At 41.7% G+C, this 20,006-nt stretch overlaps 1 protein-coding gene across 3 annotated transcripts in view; it reads left to right on the top strand.

Annotated features, from left to right (window-relative positions):
* Positions 1–19,238, top strand: part of ST8SIA5 (ST8 alpha-N-acetyl-neuraminide alpha-2,8-sialyltransferase 5) — an 82,355-nt gene extending 63,117 nt beyond the window's left edge. For all 3 annotated transcript variants that reach the window (XM_040578960.1, XM_040578961.1, XM_040578959.1), the window contains 4 exons: positions 3,685–3,829; positions 6,093–6,205; positions 9,623–9,715; positions 10,680–19,238. In XM_040578960.1, coding sequence (XP_040434894.1) covers positions 3,685–3,829; positions 6,093–6,205; positions 9,623–9,715; positions 10,680–11,148 — 820 coding nt within the window. In that variant the 3' untranslated portion in view covers positions 11,149–19,238. The remainder of the gene's footprint in view (positions 1–3,684; positions 3,830–6,092; positions 6,206–9,622; positions 9,716–10,679) is intronic.
* The last annotated feature ends 768 nt before the right edge of the window (positions 19,239–20,006 follow it).

Raw genomic sequence — 20,006 nt, 5'->3', positions numbered from 1 at the left:
GGGTGAAGGATAATCGGCATCCTTTATTGGATGTGGCAGGGAACATTGCCACAAAGGAGGAGGAAAAGGCTGAGGTGCTTCGTGCTTGCTTTAATAGTTAGACCAGCTTCCCTCTGGGTACCCAGCCCCCTGGGCTGGAAGATAGGGATGAGGAGGAGCAGAATGGAGTCCCCACAGTCCAGAAGGGAATGGTTAGTGACCTGCTGCTCCGATTAGAAGTGCACAAGTCTATGGGGCCAGATGGGATCCACCTGAGGGTACTGACGGACCTGACAGAGGAGCTCGCCAAGCTGCTTGCCATGACTTATCAACAGTCCTGACAAACTGGGGAGGTCCTAGGACACTGGAGGTTAGCCAGTCTGATGCGCATCTACAAGAAGGGCAGGAAGGAGGATCCAAGGAACTACAGGCTTGTCAGCGTAACCTCAGTGCCAGGGAAGGTTATGGAGCAGATCATCCTGAGCACCATGCATGCAGGACAACAGGGGTATGAGGCCCAGGCAGCATGGGTTTATGAAAGGCGGGTTCTGCTTGATGAACCTGAGCTCCTACAACAAGATGACCCATCTAGTGGATGAGGGAATGGCTGTGGATGTTGTCTACTTGGACCTTAGTGAAGCCTTTGACACCATCTCCCACAGGGTTCTCCTGGAAAAACTGGCTGCTCCTGCCTTGGACAGGTGTACTCTTCACTGGGTTAAAAGCTAGCTGGATGGCCAAGCCCAAAGAGTGGTGGGGAATGGAGTCACATCCAGCTGGTGGCTGGTCACAGGTGGTGTTCCCCAGGGCTGATTGGTGGGGCCAGTCCTGTTTGTTGTTATCAACGATCTGGACAAGGAGATTGAGTGCACCCACAGTCAGTCTGCAGATGACACCAAGCTGGGGGGAAGTGTTGATCTGCTGGAGGGCAGGAGGCTCTGCAGGGGGGTCTGGGCAGGCTGGAGCGACGGGCCCAGCCCAGTTGTGTGAGGGTCAACCAGGCTCAGTGCCGGGCCCTGCCCGTGGGTCACACCAGCCCCCCGCAGCGCTGCGGGCTGGGGCAGGGGGCTGGGAACTGCCTGGGGGGAAAGGGCCTGGGGGGGCTGGTCGGCAGCCGGCTGGGCATGAGCCCCCCGTGTGCCCAGGTGGCCAAGGAGGCCAGCAGCATCCTGGCTGGTGCCAGCAGTGCTGTGGCCAGCGGGAGCAGGGCAGTGATTGTCCCCCTGTCCTTGGCACCGGGGAGGCCGTGTCCTGCATACTGTGTTCCATTTTGGGCTCCTCAGTTCAAGAGGGATGTAGGGGTGCTGGAGTGTGCCCAGAGACAGTCAACGGAGCTGGGGAAGGGTCTGGAGCACAAGTCTCTTGAGGAGCAGCTGAGGGAACTGGGGTTGTTTAGCCTGGAGAAAAGGAGGCTCAGAGGAGACCTCGCTCTCTACAACTACCTGGAAGTATGTTGTAGGCATGTGGGGGTAGGTCTCTTCTCCCGGATAACTAGTGACAAGACAAGAGGAAACAGTCTCAAGTTGTGCCAGGGGAGGTTTAGATTGGATATTAGGAAAAAATTCTTCACTGAAAGGGTGTTCAAGCATTGGAACAGGTTCTCCAGGGAGGTGGTGGCGTCACCATCCCTGGAGATATTTAAAAGATGTGTAGATGCTTAGGAGCATGGTTTAGTGGTGGACTTGGCAGTGCTGGGTTAATGATTGGACTCAAAGGTCTTTTCCAGTCTAACTGATTCTGTGATTCTATGATTCTAAAGAACGCCTCTCCATCCTAGACAGTGCATTGAGGGAAAGAAGAGATTAAAGACCCCTGTTGCTGGCTATACCTGCCTGCCGGATGCATCGCTGCTTAAGAAACTCCCACGGGCACCTAGATGTAAGCTAACCTTTGTTAGCTGGTTCCAGGAACAATACTCATGCTAATCATGAAAAAAAAAAAAAAAGTTCAAAGCCTCTTTCATTTTTCTTTTGGGACAGAGACTTCAGTGTATGAATGTGTGTGGAAACTGTAGTTCCTTAAAAGCAGATGTCTTAAAGGCTCTGAGTTTGGAGGTAGACTGGTAAGAGGCTAAAAGGTGGTAGTCTAACAACACTGAGCTGTGGGCTTTTGAACTTTGCCAGCTCTGGACCATCAGGTGAGATGGGGAGAATCCAGCAAAAGTTAAATGGCAGCTACTGAAGCAGCAGGGGGGGAGGAAGCACAAAAATCATGCTAGCTTTTTTATCTGGAGACTAAGGAAAACAATTTCCTTGACAGTCTTCCTCCATCAAATATCAGATATTTACATTAAGGAACGTGCCTCTGGAAAACCACTGGACAACACTGGACATTAGATTAATGAACAATATCTCTCTCAATTCCTTAATGTATAACTAATGAAGAGTTTTATCATATCTCAAATATCACAATTCAGTCCCACTACCTGCTTGTAATTATTTAATGATTTTGCTATTAGAAATTATTCATTGACTTATTCAGTCTCAATTGCTGCTTTGATTTGATCATCATATTGTGTCATTCTGCATGAGTTAAGTATATAATAGTTATTGAACATCACTGAAATGTTTGCATAGTTCTGTATTTGCTTTCTGGTGTTTGTAATAAACCCCATAAAGAAGACTGGCTAATTCTTCCAACTCATAATGAGGCCACATACCCCAGAGGCAAGGTATTTAATCTAGGTTATTTGAGAGTCGTTTGGCATTGTCCTCATGTTTGTGCATTTGCCGTGACATGTATTTTTCATTAAAGGCATAAGCTGCATTGACTTCTGGAGTACATTACATCTCTGGAGTAAGAATAAGCTGAAGTCAGGGTTTCAGTTGCACCCAGTAAAAGCAGAAAAGTATTCAGGGAAAGATGAGACCTAAAAAATGGACCCCTATTTGGGAAGCTGCTTTTCCCATTTATATTTTGTATGAAACTTATGGTAAGGGGACCAGAGCTGAATGTTTTTTTTCTCGTGCCATGAATCACATTTTTGATATTTCAAAACTGTTTTTGTTTGCGTTGGAATACTTGCCATTTTGTCCCAGGGACAAACAAATTTTGGCCATTTGTCTGAGATTTTGGAGTTGTAGCCATGACCACTTGCTTGGCACCCATCTGTTGGGGCCATGTCATCTTCTTGATGCACATACGCAAGGTCAAAGGCAAAACTAAGGCCTTTATGGGTTTTTTTTTGTAATCAGAGTGTGCTGTGCTCCACAGTAGTCTGGTAAGTTGGTTAGTGTCTTTAGGTATTGCTGTGTTTAAGTTCCTGCCCTGCCAAGCTTATACATCCCCAGAGGAATACTTTAACCCCTGTGTTTCCTTACCAATGATGAGTAAATAATTTACAAAAAGTGGAGGACCTCATTCGTTAGGATGTTTTCCCTGGGATACTGGGGGCAGAAACTCAGCTTTGGGGTCTGGATCAGGGCAGAACTTGCACGTGTATTTCCTGCAGCCTAGAAGAGACAGGTACAGGGATCTCATTTCTTCTGGTGTTTTTTTTTTTTTTGTTTGTTTGTTTGGTTTTTTTTATCATTAGTTCCTCAGTCAAGGAAAATTTCACTGAATCTGATTTTTTCTAAAGGAAAATACAGAAAACCACCATTTTACCCCTCCTACAGCTAAAAATGCCATCTTAGGAGTAGTAGTAATTGCAAATCTTAAAGCCTGTTGTCAGCTCCTTGATCTTATTTCTTTTCCGTTTTACAGGTCTACTTTGTCAAGGTGTTGCAATGCCCCAGCCTTTCTGTTCACCACCCAGAAAAATACTCCCTTGGGAACTAAACTGAAATACGAAGTGGATACTAGTGGAATCTTCCATATCAACCAAGAGATCTTCAAAATGTTTCCGAAGGTGCCTCATGCCCCTGCCCGTTTGCAGAACCAGCTTCACTCTGCTTGCTGAATTAGATACTATCCCATAGCCAAGCACTTAGCAGTTGTCTGTATGACATTTCTACAAACTCCATTGCTTATACTTTGACAGTATTTATTTTTGATATATTTTAGTGGATTATCCTGTTTTCTAGTGGTCATATGCTCTAGTATGCAATATATATATTTTCCTACACAATGTTACTGATTTAGCAGCAAAGTGGCTAATGAAATCACTTAAGAAAGCTGAATAAAAGAGGCATTTACTGATCAGAACTTTTAAAAGTACAGTATTCACATACAATAAATCCAACACTTGGGGGAGGTCTGCTTTTTTGAGGGCATGATTATTTTATAATTCATATTCACAATGACTGCCTATTTTTATACTTATTTCTGTTTGCAGATTATCTGTGGACAGGCTGCACAATTTTTAAATATATTCATCATAATGATTATTCAAAACCTTCTCAGCAAATAATCCTTGACCTCAGGGCATTCAAAGTTATAACCAGTGGACAAGTCCCACTGCACATAGTGACTGATGTGCAGAAATGGGCTTATGTGACTACTGATTTGTCATGGGGCACACCTCATGAATTTAAAATGGCATATTTGGAGGGGATATGTGAAATTTATCCCTTTCAGAAAGTCAGAAAAATATTCAAGTTAAGTACTTAGATTTGTGTCATGGGATCTTCAGGGTCTACCCACTGTTAATCCTTTTGCTTTCTGAGCACTACTAAGAGTTAGGCTAGGGCTGTTATCTAAATTTGCACATGGGGAACTGGGGCAGAGCAGGGGAAAGGCTCAGATCCAGGAAAGAACTGGCATCTGGAGACACGCAAAGAATAGGTACATCTAAGCCTAGGAGTATTATCCCCAAAACCCTGCCTGATTGCGCAGATGAATGCATGAAAGACTAGATGCCTACACTTTTGCTAGAAGTGTCCTATAGTTGCTGCTGTATTTATCCTGGTATGCCTTGAGGCTGCTTTGAAGGTGCTATCACATGCCAAAGTGCTTTTGGGATTCACTGGGCGGCACCTATGTGGCTGAAGCCACCCTCTGCCTTGGAGCAGGGCTGCAGCATGGCAAATGTAGGAGATAAAAGGCTAAAAGCACAGGAGCAAGACTGTTAAGGGCAAGAGCCTTGTGCTGAATGCGGAGGCCTGGCTTCTGATCTCCCTTTCAGGACTGCTGAGGCATTTTGTGTTAAGAAATCACTGGGTAAAGCACAGGCAACTGTACTTCCCCTCTGTTAGAAAGCTGCTAATTTTCTCAAACAGGTGTAATTGCATGCCCTTTTTCCTCATGGCTTATGAATGCTATGGAAAGATCCTGGGAATAATCACCTAGAAATATTGTGCTACTATCACATCTCGCTGTAGTTTGCGGTATGAAATTATTGATAAAATATGTATGTACTGAAATGAGAACGCTCATGCTTATGTAAGCACATGTCTACATATTCATAAGGTGTAGCATGGCTCGGTTCTGCATCACAGCCCTCTCCCCCTAACGGCCCAGTTCTGTTCTCGGAGATGTGATTTTCATTCTCTCTGGTTTCAGCAGCAGCTGCATGTCTACATATGAAGACAGAATTTTGCCCAAATGTTACAGAAAGATACATCCTGTGCAAGTCAAAATAGGTGCCTGGCCAAAGGGTCTAGGCACTGCTTGTGGTACAAGTGCTAATTAACAAATATAATACTATTAGTACAATTAGTGGTAGCAAGCAGTAAAATTTGGGCTAGGTTCTGATAAATAGCTGTTATGTGCTGTCTGACTTCGAGAGGCTTCCTGGAACGTAGAGTTGCTCTGGAACCATGTGTGCAGACTTCTCAAAAGCAGGTCATCAGAGCCTGAAAGGCGAATAGTTTGCAGGCAGTGCAGAAGGCAATGCCTGGGGTATGCTAACTTTATGGTTCATGCCCTCATATGGAAATCAAAAGGGAAAGCAAGTTTCTAAAATTATTCCTTCTGTTATTAAGTCTGGACTAAACCAGGTTATTGCTTTTTTTCCCTCTCAGTTGCCCATACTGTCTCTAATTGCACAGAGAACAACCCCATCCGTTATGTACACCATGGGAATATTGCGCGCCAGAACCAGTGTTAACTTCCTGTGATTAGTGCATCTGCAGCAAGATGCAGCTGCACAAAAAAAGAGGAAGAAGTAAAAAAGAGACTTGTTTCCTCCATGTTTCAGGTTATTTATCTGTTTCATTGCTGTGATGTTGCAGGATATGCCATACCACCGCTCCCAGTTTAAGAAATGTGCAGTGGTTGGGAACGGAGGAATTCTGAAGAACAGCAGATGTGGCCGGGAGATTGACAGTGCAGACTTCGTGTTTCGGTAATCACCATAGCACCATTTTCCTTTTTTGCCCTTTTTATTGAAAACTATTGCAAAGCTATTCTTTCTTATGTGGAAACATGGGATTTGCCAAACTGGCCATAGCAAGCCTGCTTGTGGCACAGAAAGTAAGGGCTTGAAAAAACCACCTGGCTGTATAATATCTATTTAAAAATTATGCTTTGAGGAATTATTTCTCCCTAACTCCATGTGGTTAATCATTGACTTACTGACAAAGTTTGATGTCCTCTTTCTGGACATTTTGTGTCACTCAGGTTGTGGATTTATCCTTCCATGGACATTAGCCCACAAGTACTGTCCTATGAATGTGGCCGTGATCTTCTGGGGCGGTTCTGAACCAGAGGTACAACCTCCACTGCCTGACAGGCAGCTTGGCCAGATGTTAATAGCTCCCCACCGTGCAGCTCATGTGCCTCGGAGGTGTATTTCTGAAGTGGTGCAGAGCTCAAGTGCTGGATAACGGGAGTTACAGTAATCAGTTCCGTAGACTCCAGGGTGTGCAGAGATGCCTGAATAACTTTGAATGTTGAATGTCTTCCTATTGTGCTCCCCAACATATGCAGAGTTACCCAGGTTCTGCATAGACTGGGATGTCCCATGACTTGTGTCCCTGGATAACGGAGTTTAGCAACACTTCTATCATCCTTAATATATAAGGGAAAGATTTTTTTAATATTCATATGCATGACTAATCCCTGTCTAAATCCTGTTAAGCTCTTTGTCTGGGTCATGGCATATGACAGCTAGCTCACAAATTCGTGACCTGTTCTGTAGAAAAGAAAAATCTTTTTACTTCTGTTGGCCTATTTTCTGATCTTAGGTATGTTGCTGTCAGTTTAGAATAACTGCATAGATCAATGAATTTCCCTGATTTCATACCAGCAAAAATTAGGTCAGATTTTTGGCCCATTGCATTCTTTATTTAATCTGGTATCAAATAAGAAAAAAAAAATTTACAGGTCTTACCTTCAGTATTCATTGTTTTCAGACCCTTATGTCTGCCTCTTGTGCCCACTTTATAGAAAACTGTTGTCTTAAGTTTTAATCTGTGAAACAGTCCAAGCTTCATGTAATTTGCTTCTTAAAAGCCTAGTGTACCCGTATACACTAAATGATCATTGTAGGTTCCCTTCTATTGTGCTGGATCGCAGCTATCATTATGGTTGAAAGAAGTGGTACATGTTACACATGGAAATGCTAAACTGCTGAGTGGAAACGGAAATATGGGCAGCAAATGTCATAATTTATGTATAAGAACTTTCAGTGGAGGTCCGTTTTTACCACTGTTAACTCTTCCTTGCACTATACCAAAAATGATTAAAAAAAGCAGATCAGATCACTACAGAATGTAGAAATCAGGTTGCTTTTGATATCAGTAATTAATTAAATAGAGGCTTAAGGAGAACTGAGAGATGCATAAATACATCAGTACTTGTGCAAAAGACCCCCCTGGTTCACCACCTCCAAACCATGTGGGACCAGTGTTATGCATAAAAGACCTGCTGATGTTTAAGAGCATAAGGTCTGCTGACATAAATTTTAAAGTAAAGCTTGTGTTTGAGATCAGATCTGAATATATCCACTTTCCACTCTAGCACCAGTTCACCAGACTGTCAGAAATCACCATCTTGATCACTAACGGAATATTTCTTTAAAATATTTCAAAAACTACCTATGGAGCACTGTTAACATTTAGTGATACGTTCAGGGCACCTCGGGAAAACTTCTATTGTCAGGAAGCTTGTGGCCAACAGGATTCAACCAAGACTTTTCTATGAAATAAATTCTGATAGCAGTTAATATTATTTACTAGTTCTTATTGTCTATCTCCATCTACTGGCCAGAGGAGAGATCTGTGATGAAACATTGGGTGCATTAAGAGATGGGACTACTCCCTTTATAGGGATGAATTTTTTGACTCTTATGACAAAAGTATAGTTTGTACAGATTTTGTTATTTTTATAAGGAATTATCACTTGCAAAAAATTCAGTCTTTCTTAATACTGGTGGGAGTTTACTTTTAAAAAATATTGTAACTGTGTATTAACCTTTTTCATATACAATCTGATGAGCACAGTGCCGAGTGCTAGGTAGAACTGAAGATGCTAGAGGACTTCAGAAGGACGTTGCATGACCCAGCAGAGAAAAGTGCTGGAAATAACACTGCCTATGAGAAGGATGAGGTGGCTAAAATGAGATCTCTGACCTCATAAAGAGGGACTCTCTGGAAGGTAGATGTGGACCTCCTGAGTCTGAGGACTTTGAAGCATTTTTGTGCGATCTTCTGGTCCCCACTTGCCCTCTCCCTGTGACTGAAAAATTATGCTAACAGCTGAGCTGAACTGTAGTATTGTGAAAACACTGAGCATCGCTTACCCTAAATACTTTCACAGTTTTCTCCTGTTCAGCCTTGTTCTTCAGAAATGTGGAGTTGTTTGGGAATTGGGCACAGCAGTATTTTTGAGACGTAGGGATCTTAACGATGTCTTTTATTAAGGCTTGTAGATCACTTCAAAAAGTTTTCAAAATGTCAGCAAGCATCTAATGCTAGCTTAAACTGAGTGTAAAACTAGTGGCAAAGCCACTTATGTTGCCTCTGATAACACATCTTGGAGCTTTATTTTTAGCTGGGTTTCCTATGGAAGTGAAGCTTGTGTGTGTACGTGCATGTTTCAGTAACGAGTGCTCTAAATTTTGTGAAATGATGAATCTAGGTCAAGGTCAAGGTGAGCGGAGGCTCAGCAAAGTCAAGGTTTGCAAATCTTTGTAAGTTTGCTCCTGATAACTTTGCCATCCTCTGGTGTATCTGTAGAGTCAGAATTGCTGCTCTTACACTACACTGGGGGATACTTATAAAGGGAAAAGGGAGGGAAGCAGATAGTCATGCATTAATTAGGACTGGACTGATTTGTCTCTTGTGGAGCATTTCCCCTAAAGTCTCTTGAGTATCAACCAAAGCATGTTAAAGGCAATGTTATAGATAGTTTATCTATTAATTATTGAATACAACTCAGCTGTTGCTGAGGAAGTCTCTGATTTTATAGGCTGACTGGCCTTGGGGCTTTATCACATTTCTTGTCCTAAACTGCCAAATTTAATAGCTGAACTGCTAATAAGGAAACATAATGAGTAAGCGTTGGCTACGTCTGCAAAAAGGTGTTGTCTTTCACAGACTCAGGGAAGAAGGGTGGTCTTCATACAGCCCCAAAGAACTTGTTACTTTAATGCACAGTTCGGACATCAACGTGTTTTGATACATTCTCAGTCTGCTTCTAGATTTGTTGCTTGGAAGAAATCTTAAACCAATTTGAATTTCTAGTCCTGCAAAGGTGCAAGAATTTTTTAAACTTTCTTTTTTTAAAACTAATTTTTTAAACTAATTTCTTTCCTTTATAGATGCAATTTGCCTCCTATATCTGAGAAATACTTCATGGACGTTGGGGTAAAGACGGATGTCGTGACTGTCAATCCCAGTATAATTACTGAGAGGTCATTTCTGTTTTTTGTATTTTCATCTCTACTTCTTTTCCAAATCTACCTTTCACTTAATTCTAACTGTTACAGAGATTTTTCCCCCCCACTATTACTTTAAACTGACACTATGAATCATGATTCATTCTGAACTGAAGTTATCCAGTATATGGAATCAGTAACAATTTACAGAAATGTGTTAAACACTTAGACCTGCACCTTGGTGACAGAAAGTGGGAAGCTGATGAGCTAAAATTATAACAGTAGAGCCATCCTTCCCCTGGAAGTCTTGTGCTGTGCTTGCAAGCCCCAGGCAAATGTCTCAGAAACATCCAGAGTGGAAGAAACTGGATCCCACCCTAAATGTCATATGTTTTTAAAAAATGCTAGTTACACTTTGTAGCCAGGATTGACTGAGTGATTTTACTTTAAAATTTGTTCATACCTGAATGCCACCTTGCTGACAGGATTGGGAACACAGGGCTAATTACTGCTTTCCTTTCTTGCTGCGGGAATGTGTTTCTTTTCTCAAGCAACATAAACCCATGTGCTTGCATTTTGAATCTCTTGTAAATGTTACAGTTGGACATTTTGGACATTTGCTCTGCTTTGGAGTTTGCCACATTTTTGGTACAGTTCTGCACTGCACAGTATACAGCTGTCTACACCTTGGAAAAATGACATACTTCTTATAATAAAATGAGAAGTGAGACATGATCAGAAACGTGTATAGATTTTGTCCACTGTCAAATGAATATATTGCCAAAAGAGAGGAAAGTATGTAATTTTTTTATCCCCTGCATTTTCCCTCTAAATTTCATGCTGATTCTTTAACTACAAATCTAAATATATTCCCCTTGTTAACTGAAACATCATTTCAATTTTCTCTGCATCAGAAATGTTTCAGTAAAAGCCCACTGGAGGTTTCTTCTCTTCTGGCTTTGCTCTGGTCTGATCATCACTCACATCCTTTTCCCTTTAGATTTCATAAGCTAGAAAAATGGAGGAAACCCTTCTACGATGTGCTCCAGGTCTACGAGAACGCTTCCGTGCTGCTGCCAGCTTTCTACAACACTCGCAACACGGACGTTTCAATCCGGGTGAAATATGTCCTGGATGATTTTGAATCTCAGCAAGCTGTTTATTACTTTCATCCCCAGTATCTCATCAATGTCTCACGCTACTGGCTCGGCCTCGGGGTGCGGGCCAAGCGGATTAGCACTGGACTGATCCTGGTGACTGCTGCCCTGGAGCTCTGTGAAGAGGTCCACCTCTTTGGCTTTTGGGCCTTCCCCATGAACCCCTCAGGGATTTTTATAACTCACCACTACTACGACAATGTGAAACCTCGCCCTGGTTTTCATGCTATGCCCTCAGAAATCTTCAACTTCCTCCACATGCACAGCAAGGGGATCCTGCGGGTTCATACGGGAACCTGTAGCTGCTGTTGACAGGGACACTTCTTCCTCTGACGCAAAAGTGTGACAGAAACTCGATGCCTGTTTATGGTTACATCCTGAGATTATGCAATAATTGATATAAATTTCCTCAAGGCATTGCATCCCATAGGATCTAGGATACCAGCATCTTTCTTGCTAGCAGAGTTGGGTCCGTAACAGTGTAGGAGAAGTAAAACTGCTCTGTCCCAGGGTATACACTGCCCTGGAAAGCAAGTCAGATAAGGAGCATATTTCAATAGGTTTAGGGGTAAACAGAGCACATTAATATATTTATCGTTTCACTATGGCAAAAAGCACCAAAATTTGAAGAGAATCAGTGATGGAGAATTTTAGCATAGACTGACTGACTTTATGTAGGTTTCTGAATAGAGTACCTTGGGGCACTGCCAGATTTTGTTGAAAGCACTGTTCTCTGGCATTTGGGTTTTTGAAAATACTCTTTAGCATTATAGTTTTAAGGGAAAGTATATAGCTTGAGATCTTTGTTCTGTAATGTCACAAGGTATCGTGAAAAATAGCAGATAGATGTGATAGGAATACACAAGATCCCTTTATGATTTTTTTTCAGCCAGGATAGAAGGGAATGTTAAACTCCCATTCATAGCAACAGGTAGCTGTGTTGATCATAGTGTGCAATTATTTTAGAGTTTCTTTTTTCTTCCTTCTTGTATTTTGTATTTCCAGTCTCCTCTGCTGATCGTATTTTCTTTCTTGCTGTCTGTAATGCTTTCCTTCTAGCTAATGCATGAACAATGTGTGTACTTCCTCCTACAGTGACCATCTCAGCTTCAGATTGGAGTTCTTATGGAAGAAACATGCTCCTTCACAGTTCCGCAAGCTTTTCTTGGGCTGAATAGCAAGGAGATTACATAGTTATATTTTCTGATTTGATTTTTTGGTTCAAATATCACAGCGTAAGATAGAAAAAAAAATTTCCTCATTGGTTTTTATTACAGTCTTTGTAAGAGTATCTGAATGTTGATTCACTGTTGTGCAGGTCGAGTCAAATACTTTCAGGTATCTGGTAAGTACTGGCAGGAAATGAAGTTAAAATATAGTGAAGATACGTTGTGGCTTGGATTATGATGCTTATTTTAAGATTATGCATCTCAAGATGTCAGATGCCTTAACGTGGCATTTTTGTATGTTGAGAATGTTATTAGGATAGTAAAAGGGCTGGTGTATTCATTGAAAAGTTATGAATGTAACTCTGTCAATTATGCCAAGCTTTATTTTCCACTTGATACAGGTGAATTGACAAAGTCCGGATGCAGAAAAGATGCCACATGTTGCTGGAGTTTGTTTTGGCTGCTGAGCTGTGGTGCAGTAGGCTGCTGCTATGTGCCCTTTTCAAACTGATATGACTGTGTACCCAGGAGGGTGAGGTTTGCTGTTTCAGCTGTGCTGGCATAGTTAAATGAGTAGAGTTTCCTCGTATAAATTCTTAGTCTGAAGCACTTGGGCTGCTGTCCAGTGCCTTGTCTTGTCTTACTTAGATTACAAGATCCTTGATCAAGCATTTGGAGTTTAAAGCCCTAGTTCTACCTGAGTGATACTTTTTTTTTTTTTTTTTTTTTTTTTTGAGGGAGGAGAGGGTTTAAATCCAAATCTGGACTTGGATTTTAGTTTTGAAATGCATGAATGTGCAAAGCTTCTTTTAAAAGCCTCTGTGCTATGCTGAGAGCTGTGAAAGTTGCTCACACTACAGATAAAATTAGCAGAATGATGGGAAGCACAATGGTCACCATTTCAAAAGTCCCCACTGACCAGCAGTGACTTGGATGGTATGTGAGAGTGTGTTTCCTCAACTTGATACTAGACTCCAGAGGTCTGACTACTTTAAGAGCAACCCCTATCCTTGATAAAGGTGTCAGAACTCACTTGGGAAATACCAGCCAGGAGTAGGTGAAGGACCTGTGCTTAAGCTTTATATATTTGTGTTGTGCTTTTGGTCTTAGAGTTAAACTTCGTGTTTAGCGAGCATCACCTTGTATCAGCTAGCTGTGAAATATGCAAGAATGAACTTGTAGATGAAATAGTTTCCTTGATTTAATATGCAAAAGAGATCTTGGTCTTTGCTGTGTTTTGTAAATTTATGTGCAAAGGGCTTTGATAATGAAGTGCTGTAATGAAAGTGCTATTTAGAGAGCAATGTGACCCTGTGGGTTGGCCATCTTGCTGTGCATTAAGCTTTATGATAACAGTAGTGACGCTGAGGCTGGTACCTAGAGCCCTTACTCCTTCTTCTGCCTGAGTATGGGACTAGTAGTGACTTCAGTACTGCTTTGCTGCTGCTGCTTTGCTAAGGTTACCTTCTTCAGTAAGGGGTTTTTCTTTACTATGGTGATTGAAGTGAACAAAAGCAATTGAAAGGAGTCTGGTATGTTGCAAAAGATCCTTTGGAAAAGATGGGAAAGCACTTGAGAAGCATCCCTGTTATGGAAAGAAATAGTGCAAATCCCTCTTTTTAGTTGCAAAATTCCTTTTGGACTTTTTGGACAGACAAAAGGATAAGCAAAACTGTAATTACAGTTAACCTGGTAATTACAGGGTCACAGACATTTCCTTTCCTTTGTTTGCTTCTTATAAATGAGCAATGTAAATTCACCTAGGTTATACTGTAACAAGTGCAGTTTTTCTGTGTTTAGATTTTGATCAGTTGTAAATCTATAGCTACTATATTTTTTTAATGATTTTAAAATGTGTGTGCAGGATACTTGCACGTATGCACCAAAGGCCCAGTCTTGCCACATTTATTTGAAAAGAGCTCCCATTCATTCAAGTGGATGGGTATTATATTTGTGTAGGGGCTGTAGAAACAGGCCCAGACATGTCTGTGAAGGTGTACATAGGTGTATAGTTAGATATAAGGCGTGATTTGCAAGCCAGAAAGATACTTAAAGAAATATATATATAACACAGTCCTTGAGATGAAATGCATATTGCAGCGTGTTTACTTTCTGATTCATTTTTTCAGGTGTTGCTCAAAAAATGATGGGAAAACTATGGCATTTGTCAGAAATGCCATATGCAGAAGCTGTCAGTTATTTTTGGCCTCCTTACCTTGCACTGGGAGCTGTAAAATCAGATTCCTGCTGCCATACCACAGCATCTGTGGGGATGAATGGAAATGATGTGGTGGCAGCTTGCAGGAGCAGGTCTGAGGATGGACCCTTCCTACTACTTTGTTCTCCATGGGTAGCAAATAAATACTGTCTGGGATATTTTAGCTACACAGAGGTCACTGTGGGGTGGGTGAGCCAGCATTGACCAGCCTGAGCTTCTGCCCGTCCTGCTTAAATGGACGAAAAGAAGGGCTGTTGCAGAAAGAAGGACACTCCTTATTTTCTGCCATCATTTTTTTTTGTGTGTATTGAGTGTAAGAAAATACTCTTCTGACATCAAGAATCTGTCTGAGTTTGAGGCTATTTTGTTTTTCCTTCTCCCATACGATCAAAGCTCCAAATGTTCAACCTTCTTTGAACAAGGGATACCTGAATGATAAGAAGTGTCCAGAAGCTGGGTGTGTTTGCTGCACACCATTAGGGCAAATAAAGGGTGTGTATAGCATGTCATGCCTTCCCACAGAGAAGGCTGCAGGCCCCAGAGAAATCCCCTGATACAAAAATCTGATCTGTCCAAGAAGAAAAGCTGTCAGCTGTCTGGTACCATATCCTGAGCTCAAGCTGTAATCCCATCACTGCTGCTGAGGATATGAAATCTGAGACAGGGAAAGAGAAAATTATAATATTATGGTTTAATCCTCAACTCCTCATACTATTTAGGAGAATCTCTTAAGAAGTTTGTGAGATCTGCATACACTGGCAATGCAAATTCAGTTGGAAAAACGTAACAAGGACTGCTTCTCCTTTATTGTTGGGTCGACAGAGGAGGCTTATGAATCTGCCAGTGCTTTCATCAAAGGAAGGAAGTATTTAGTTGGAATGGTTTAGCTGCTTGCTTTTGATTTATGAAATCCAACTTTGCTGTTGGACAGAATGCATTAAATGGTGATAGGGTCATTATAATATTTTAGCATATTTTTCGTGATTGCAACAGAGCTGTCAAAGCCAGCTCATGAATTGCAAAGGGAGAGCCATGCTGTGTCTGCTCCACCTGCTGCCATCTCAGTGAGGAGAGACACCATGGTGAGGAGGTCCATGGTCTCCTGGAAAAGCGATGTAAAGGGAATATAGGAGATTGCAACCCCAACTCTGATACAGGGCCTTTAGCACTGTGGAGTAACATGATAGAGATGATAGGTGAAGCTTCACAGCTTGCAACAGTCAGGAGTAGCTCCCCTGGTCCCCAGCAAGAGCTGCCCCCCATGCAGGCTTGACTGATGATAAATTAAAGGTGATGTTCACTCAGGGTGGTTAGATGCAGTAGATGGAACGAAATCAACTCTAAGAATAGTCCGCTCTGTGGGGGTTCGCTGAATCAGTAGAAATGTTGCTCAGACCTTGAAGGCAAAAACAGTGGCGGTGACACAGCTACGTGGGCGGACTGTCCGTGCTCAGCTTCCCATGGCAGGAAGGAGCAATCTCTGGTTTGCGTGTGAGGCAAACTGACGTGGATAAAACACCGAGACGTGGAGCAAGACAGAATCTGTCGTTTTTGATCTTCTGAGGCTTGGTGGCTTGTCAGCAAAGCTCTGATTTCAGAGAGCACAAGCTGGGGTTGTGAAAATGGAGAGCTCTGAAATGGTCATTTCCCCCAGCTTGGTTGCATCTAAGCATGCAGAGAACTTTGGAGCTTTTACAAGTATATGAAGAAGGAAATAACAAAATTTGTCCATATCTAAGAGCCAGATTCCCTGGGAAGTTCTGGAGTGAGCTCAAGTTTTAAGAATAAAAGAGTCAATATTTATGGTTAAGGCCTTTTCCAAAGTCCAGTGAAGTCAGTGGAAAGTTTGGTGTACTTCTGAGAAAGCCTCCAGAAACAGGCCCTAATCATGGGCAGGAAGAGCAGCCTCCTGTTTTTTACTCACTTGATTTCAGATACATTTTTTAATATATTGTAGATACAGTGCAGTAGCAATACTGTGTTTTTAATGGTGTGCGTAATGAACAAACTTATCTGGAAGCAGAAGTGTTGTGACCGTCACTCTCCCTTCCAGATTTCAGCACTTTTCATCCTTTCAAACTCATCTATGCAAAGCTTTTCATCGTGGTAGTGTAAATCGCCATATGAAATCACAAATGAACCCTCTGTACCTGACTATATGTATGCGAATCATATGCCTTTAGAAAAGTATTTTCTGCTTGCTTTAAAATACCAGCATGGAATTTATCAGTGATAGGAACATGTTTAAGGCAGGGTTCAGCCCATTCCCTTTATATCCAGCACAACATTCACATTCGGCTTCGATAGAAAAAAACATCAGGTCCAATGCTTGTAAGTCAAGCCAATAACCCACATCTCCCAAAAAAACCTCCCAGATTATTTTCGTATTATGTCTTATTATCATCCTGTCTAATGTGGGTGAGGCTGCGGGGCATCCCTGTGTTGTCTGCATGGTAATCAAAATCAACAAGCAATTGTACGTAAGTGCTTTTTAAAATAAACTTAAGGGAAATCCAAATGTACGCTAGGCATTTGAGTGAGGGAGCCTGGGTCCCAGGCGGTCAGCACCTCCAGTGCTCCCTGAAGCCCATAGTGAGGGACAGGCCCATAGTGAGGGAAATACTTAAAGGAAAGACAAATCTGCCTCAGCGCTTCAAGGATTGAAAGCTGTAAATATGTTACTGACACGTCTGACTTTCCATTTAGAAGCCGTAAATGTTCTTGGTGTTTGATCTTTGGGTAAGTTGATGTACATTTTTAACTGTACTAATCACTGTAAAATGTGTTAGCATGTAAAATGGTTACAAATTAAGCCAGCGAATCATATATTGTGTTGGCTGGTTCTTGAAATGTCTGTTCTACCTGAAACTGTCTGATGGACCAAGACACTGAAATATCTCCAGCGCTCTATACAGCTTGTGAAGACTTCGGTTATTACCTGTTTTAGCAGTGGGGAGCAAGGAGATTTGAATTAATCCCTATTTGTTAACCTTGTGTTGGCCAAGTGACACACATTTAAGTGTGACACTAGAGCTTGTCCTGTTAGAGATGAGGCAGACTGCCTGTACCTGCTCTAGCTGGGACAGGACATGGTCGTGTTCATTTTTGCTTCATTTCTGGGTCTTTCTTATTGTCAAACATGAGGTCCCTGATCAAGCCTCTGAGTTCAGCCCATGTAAATTGTATTGAACAGCTGCTGCCTCCTGAATATGTCCCCTGTTTTCACTTGGTGGAAACCAAATGCTTCATTTGGAAATACTGGAGCAAAACTGTGTCTTCACGCTAGGAGAGCTTGGGCTATTACAAAAATAAAGCTTGTTTCATGTTTGTTATTTCTGTAAAGTGGTGACGGTGGGGATGGAGAAATCCAAGAAATCCATGGTAGTTTCGTACTGATGTTAATTGCTCGTGTCCATTGATTCACCTTTCTTTTTTAACCTTCCACCCTGTAATTTTTGCTTATTGTTTCTGTAGCTGTGTTACAGTAATAATAGAAAGCCTATCAATTGATGTAAGCCATAACTAAAACAGTAATCAGGGTATTTTTTTGGTCTGTGTCACTGTGTTTGAAAGATGATTTAATTCTATTGAATAAACCACTTTAACAGTTTTATGGGAAAGGCAATCTTTGGGCCACTTCTTGTGCCTTCAAACTTGTTTTGTATTTTCTGCTGTTCTGTGTCCGTGAATAGAGAGGGCTGGAAGCTCAGCTGATTGATAGAAATTGCTTTGTGTGACTAGAGAATACCACTGTAGGATTTTATGATGATATAACATCCTATGTATATATATATATATACAAATATATAAAAGTATATGTAGGGGTATACAGCAATGTAAATTGAGATTTTGGTATTTTGATCCCTGGATGTTCAATGTACGTTCTGCATTGTAGCCTACAATATATATATATAGGGACATTAGGGCAATTTATTACTAGAAGTAGCAATCTGTGCACAGGCCGCCTTTGAAAAGCCTCTGCAATCCTGGTTTTTGCCTGATTAAACCTACCTAACACCTCTGTCCTTTACTGTCCTCACCCTTTACATAAACTCATCTTCCTGGGGTCTGGCCTGTCTTATTGAGCCGTAGTCTTACAAGCTTACTCTTCCATCAATATTCTCAGCATCAGGAGAATTGAAACATAAATGTAAAAATATTTGTGGGAATACAAAATAGCAGATGAAGCAGATGAAACAACCATATGCATTTTGAAATTGGGTGTTTTCCTGTGGCATTCTATTTTTCCTAGATTATAAACTGAAATAGGAGTAGGTAATAGAAATATGATCTCAATATTAGCAGGGGTATAAGGAGAATGTAATTGACTTTGAAGATGCAGAGCTGTGGTGGATGCTAGAGGAATCAGTTCTCATTCTTGCTGACATTAAAACTGATGGATGTACTTCCTTCCCCCAGCTGCCTGTGATTATTGTTAGTGATTATTCAATCAAGAAGAGGAAACATGTGGAGAGGGAAAAGTGAATAGACAAATTGACACTGGATGGTATAATTGCTGTCTATCACATTGCAAATTGCTCAGCTAAGCAAGCAATCAAAGAATGGTTCATTTCCTAAAGACTGCAGCATCCGTCATTTTCCGTAGCGGCATTTGCAGCCTTTCCTCTGAGAAAGTCTCAATAAAAAACCGTACTGAATTACAGAGATGTTTCACCACAGCCTGTCTCTGACAGTGCCCAGGAGTGGATACTTAGGGAAAGAGTAGATGAAACAGAGAAAGTAATAAATGGCCCTTCTGCTGGTATTCCCTCAAACTGTCACTGCCAGTTTGTATTTTTGGCTTCAGCAATGCTATGTGGTACTGAGTGTCAGAATTTAGCTCTGTGCTTACATGATGAAATGATTCCTTTCGCTTTTGTGAGTGCTGCTTTCTCCCAAGGGCACCCAGTAAGATGTCTTTGGGTTGTGGGACCGGCTAGGTGGGGCCAGGGCAGATGCTGACCTCCCTTCTTCCACCATAGGCATCATCTCTTGGAATAAAAGCTTTATGAATCTCTATTTATATATTTTTTTTCTTTTTTTCCTAACCAGCTCTAGAGCTGTGATGAGCAGTGCTAACCAGGATCTACTCCTGGGTGGAGAGGTGCTAGCAGTCAGGCGATTTTTCTCACTTAGTTTCCTTGTTCTAAGGCTGCAGTCATCTCTAAGCCCTCCTGGTGAGTCTGGCTAGAGAAATAAACTCTTTAAATCCATAAAGAAGCTTTTGTCTAACACAGAGAAGGATAATATTCCATTAAAGGTGTATAACTGCTGCCACAGGCACCTTTTCAGGTGGAGAAGACACCCTGGTTACAAGGATGTCGATGCCAAAGCTTCCTCCATATAGAAACTCAGAACAGACTGATTTTTTTCTACAGCTGAAAACTACTAAGTTAACAGGTTTCAGGTCTTAACCAAGAGTTGGGAGCATGAATATTTTCTTGAATGTGGGATGTAGAAAATAGGTGGCTATGTAGACCTCGGAGACAATAATACAGACCAGACTTTGAATCCTACCACCAAATCAACACAAGTGCTACTAGAGGTGTCTCACTAGGTGCCTGCTAGTAACTGCGATAGCCCTAGGCAGACATCTGTGGGCAGAAAGGCAGAGATGCAAAAGAGAACTCTGAAATAATTAAAATAATAATATTTTTCTCGCTCTGCTTTTGGATGAGTGATTTACACATCCTCCAACACACTCAGATTATTCTTACCACCTAAGCCTGCTGTTTTACCCAGTACATAGGCACTGATTTTTTCTCTCTTGGATGTGTCAGATA

The sequence above is a fragment of the Falco naumanni genome, chromosome Z (assembly GCF_017639655.2).
Source record: "Falco naumanni isolate bFalNau1 chromosome Z, bFalNau1.pat, whole genome shotgun sequence".
NCBI classification, from domain to species: Eukaryota; Metazoa; Chordata; class Aves; order Falconiformes; family Falconidae; genus Falco; species Falco naumanni.
Note: the sequence above shows the minus strand (reverse complement) of the source record. Positions and strands in the feature narration are given on the sequence as shown.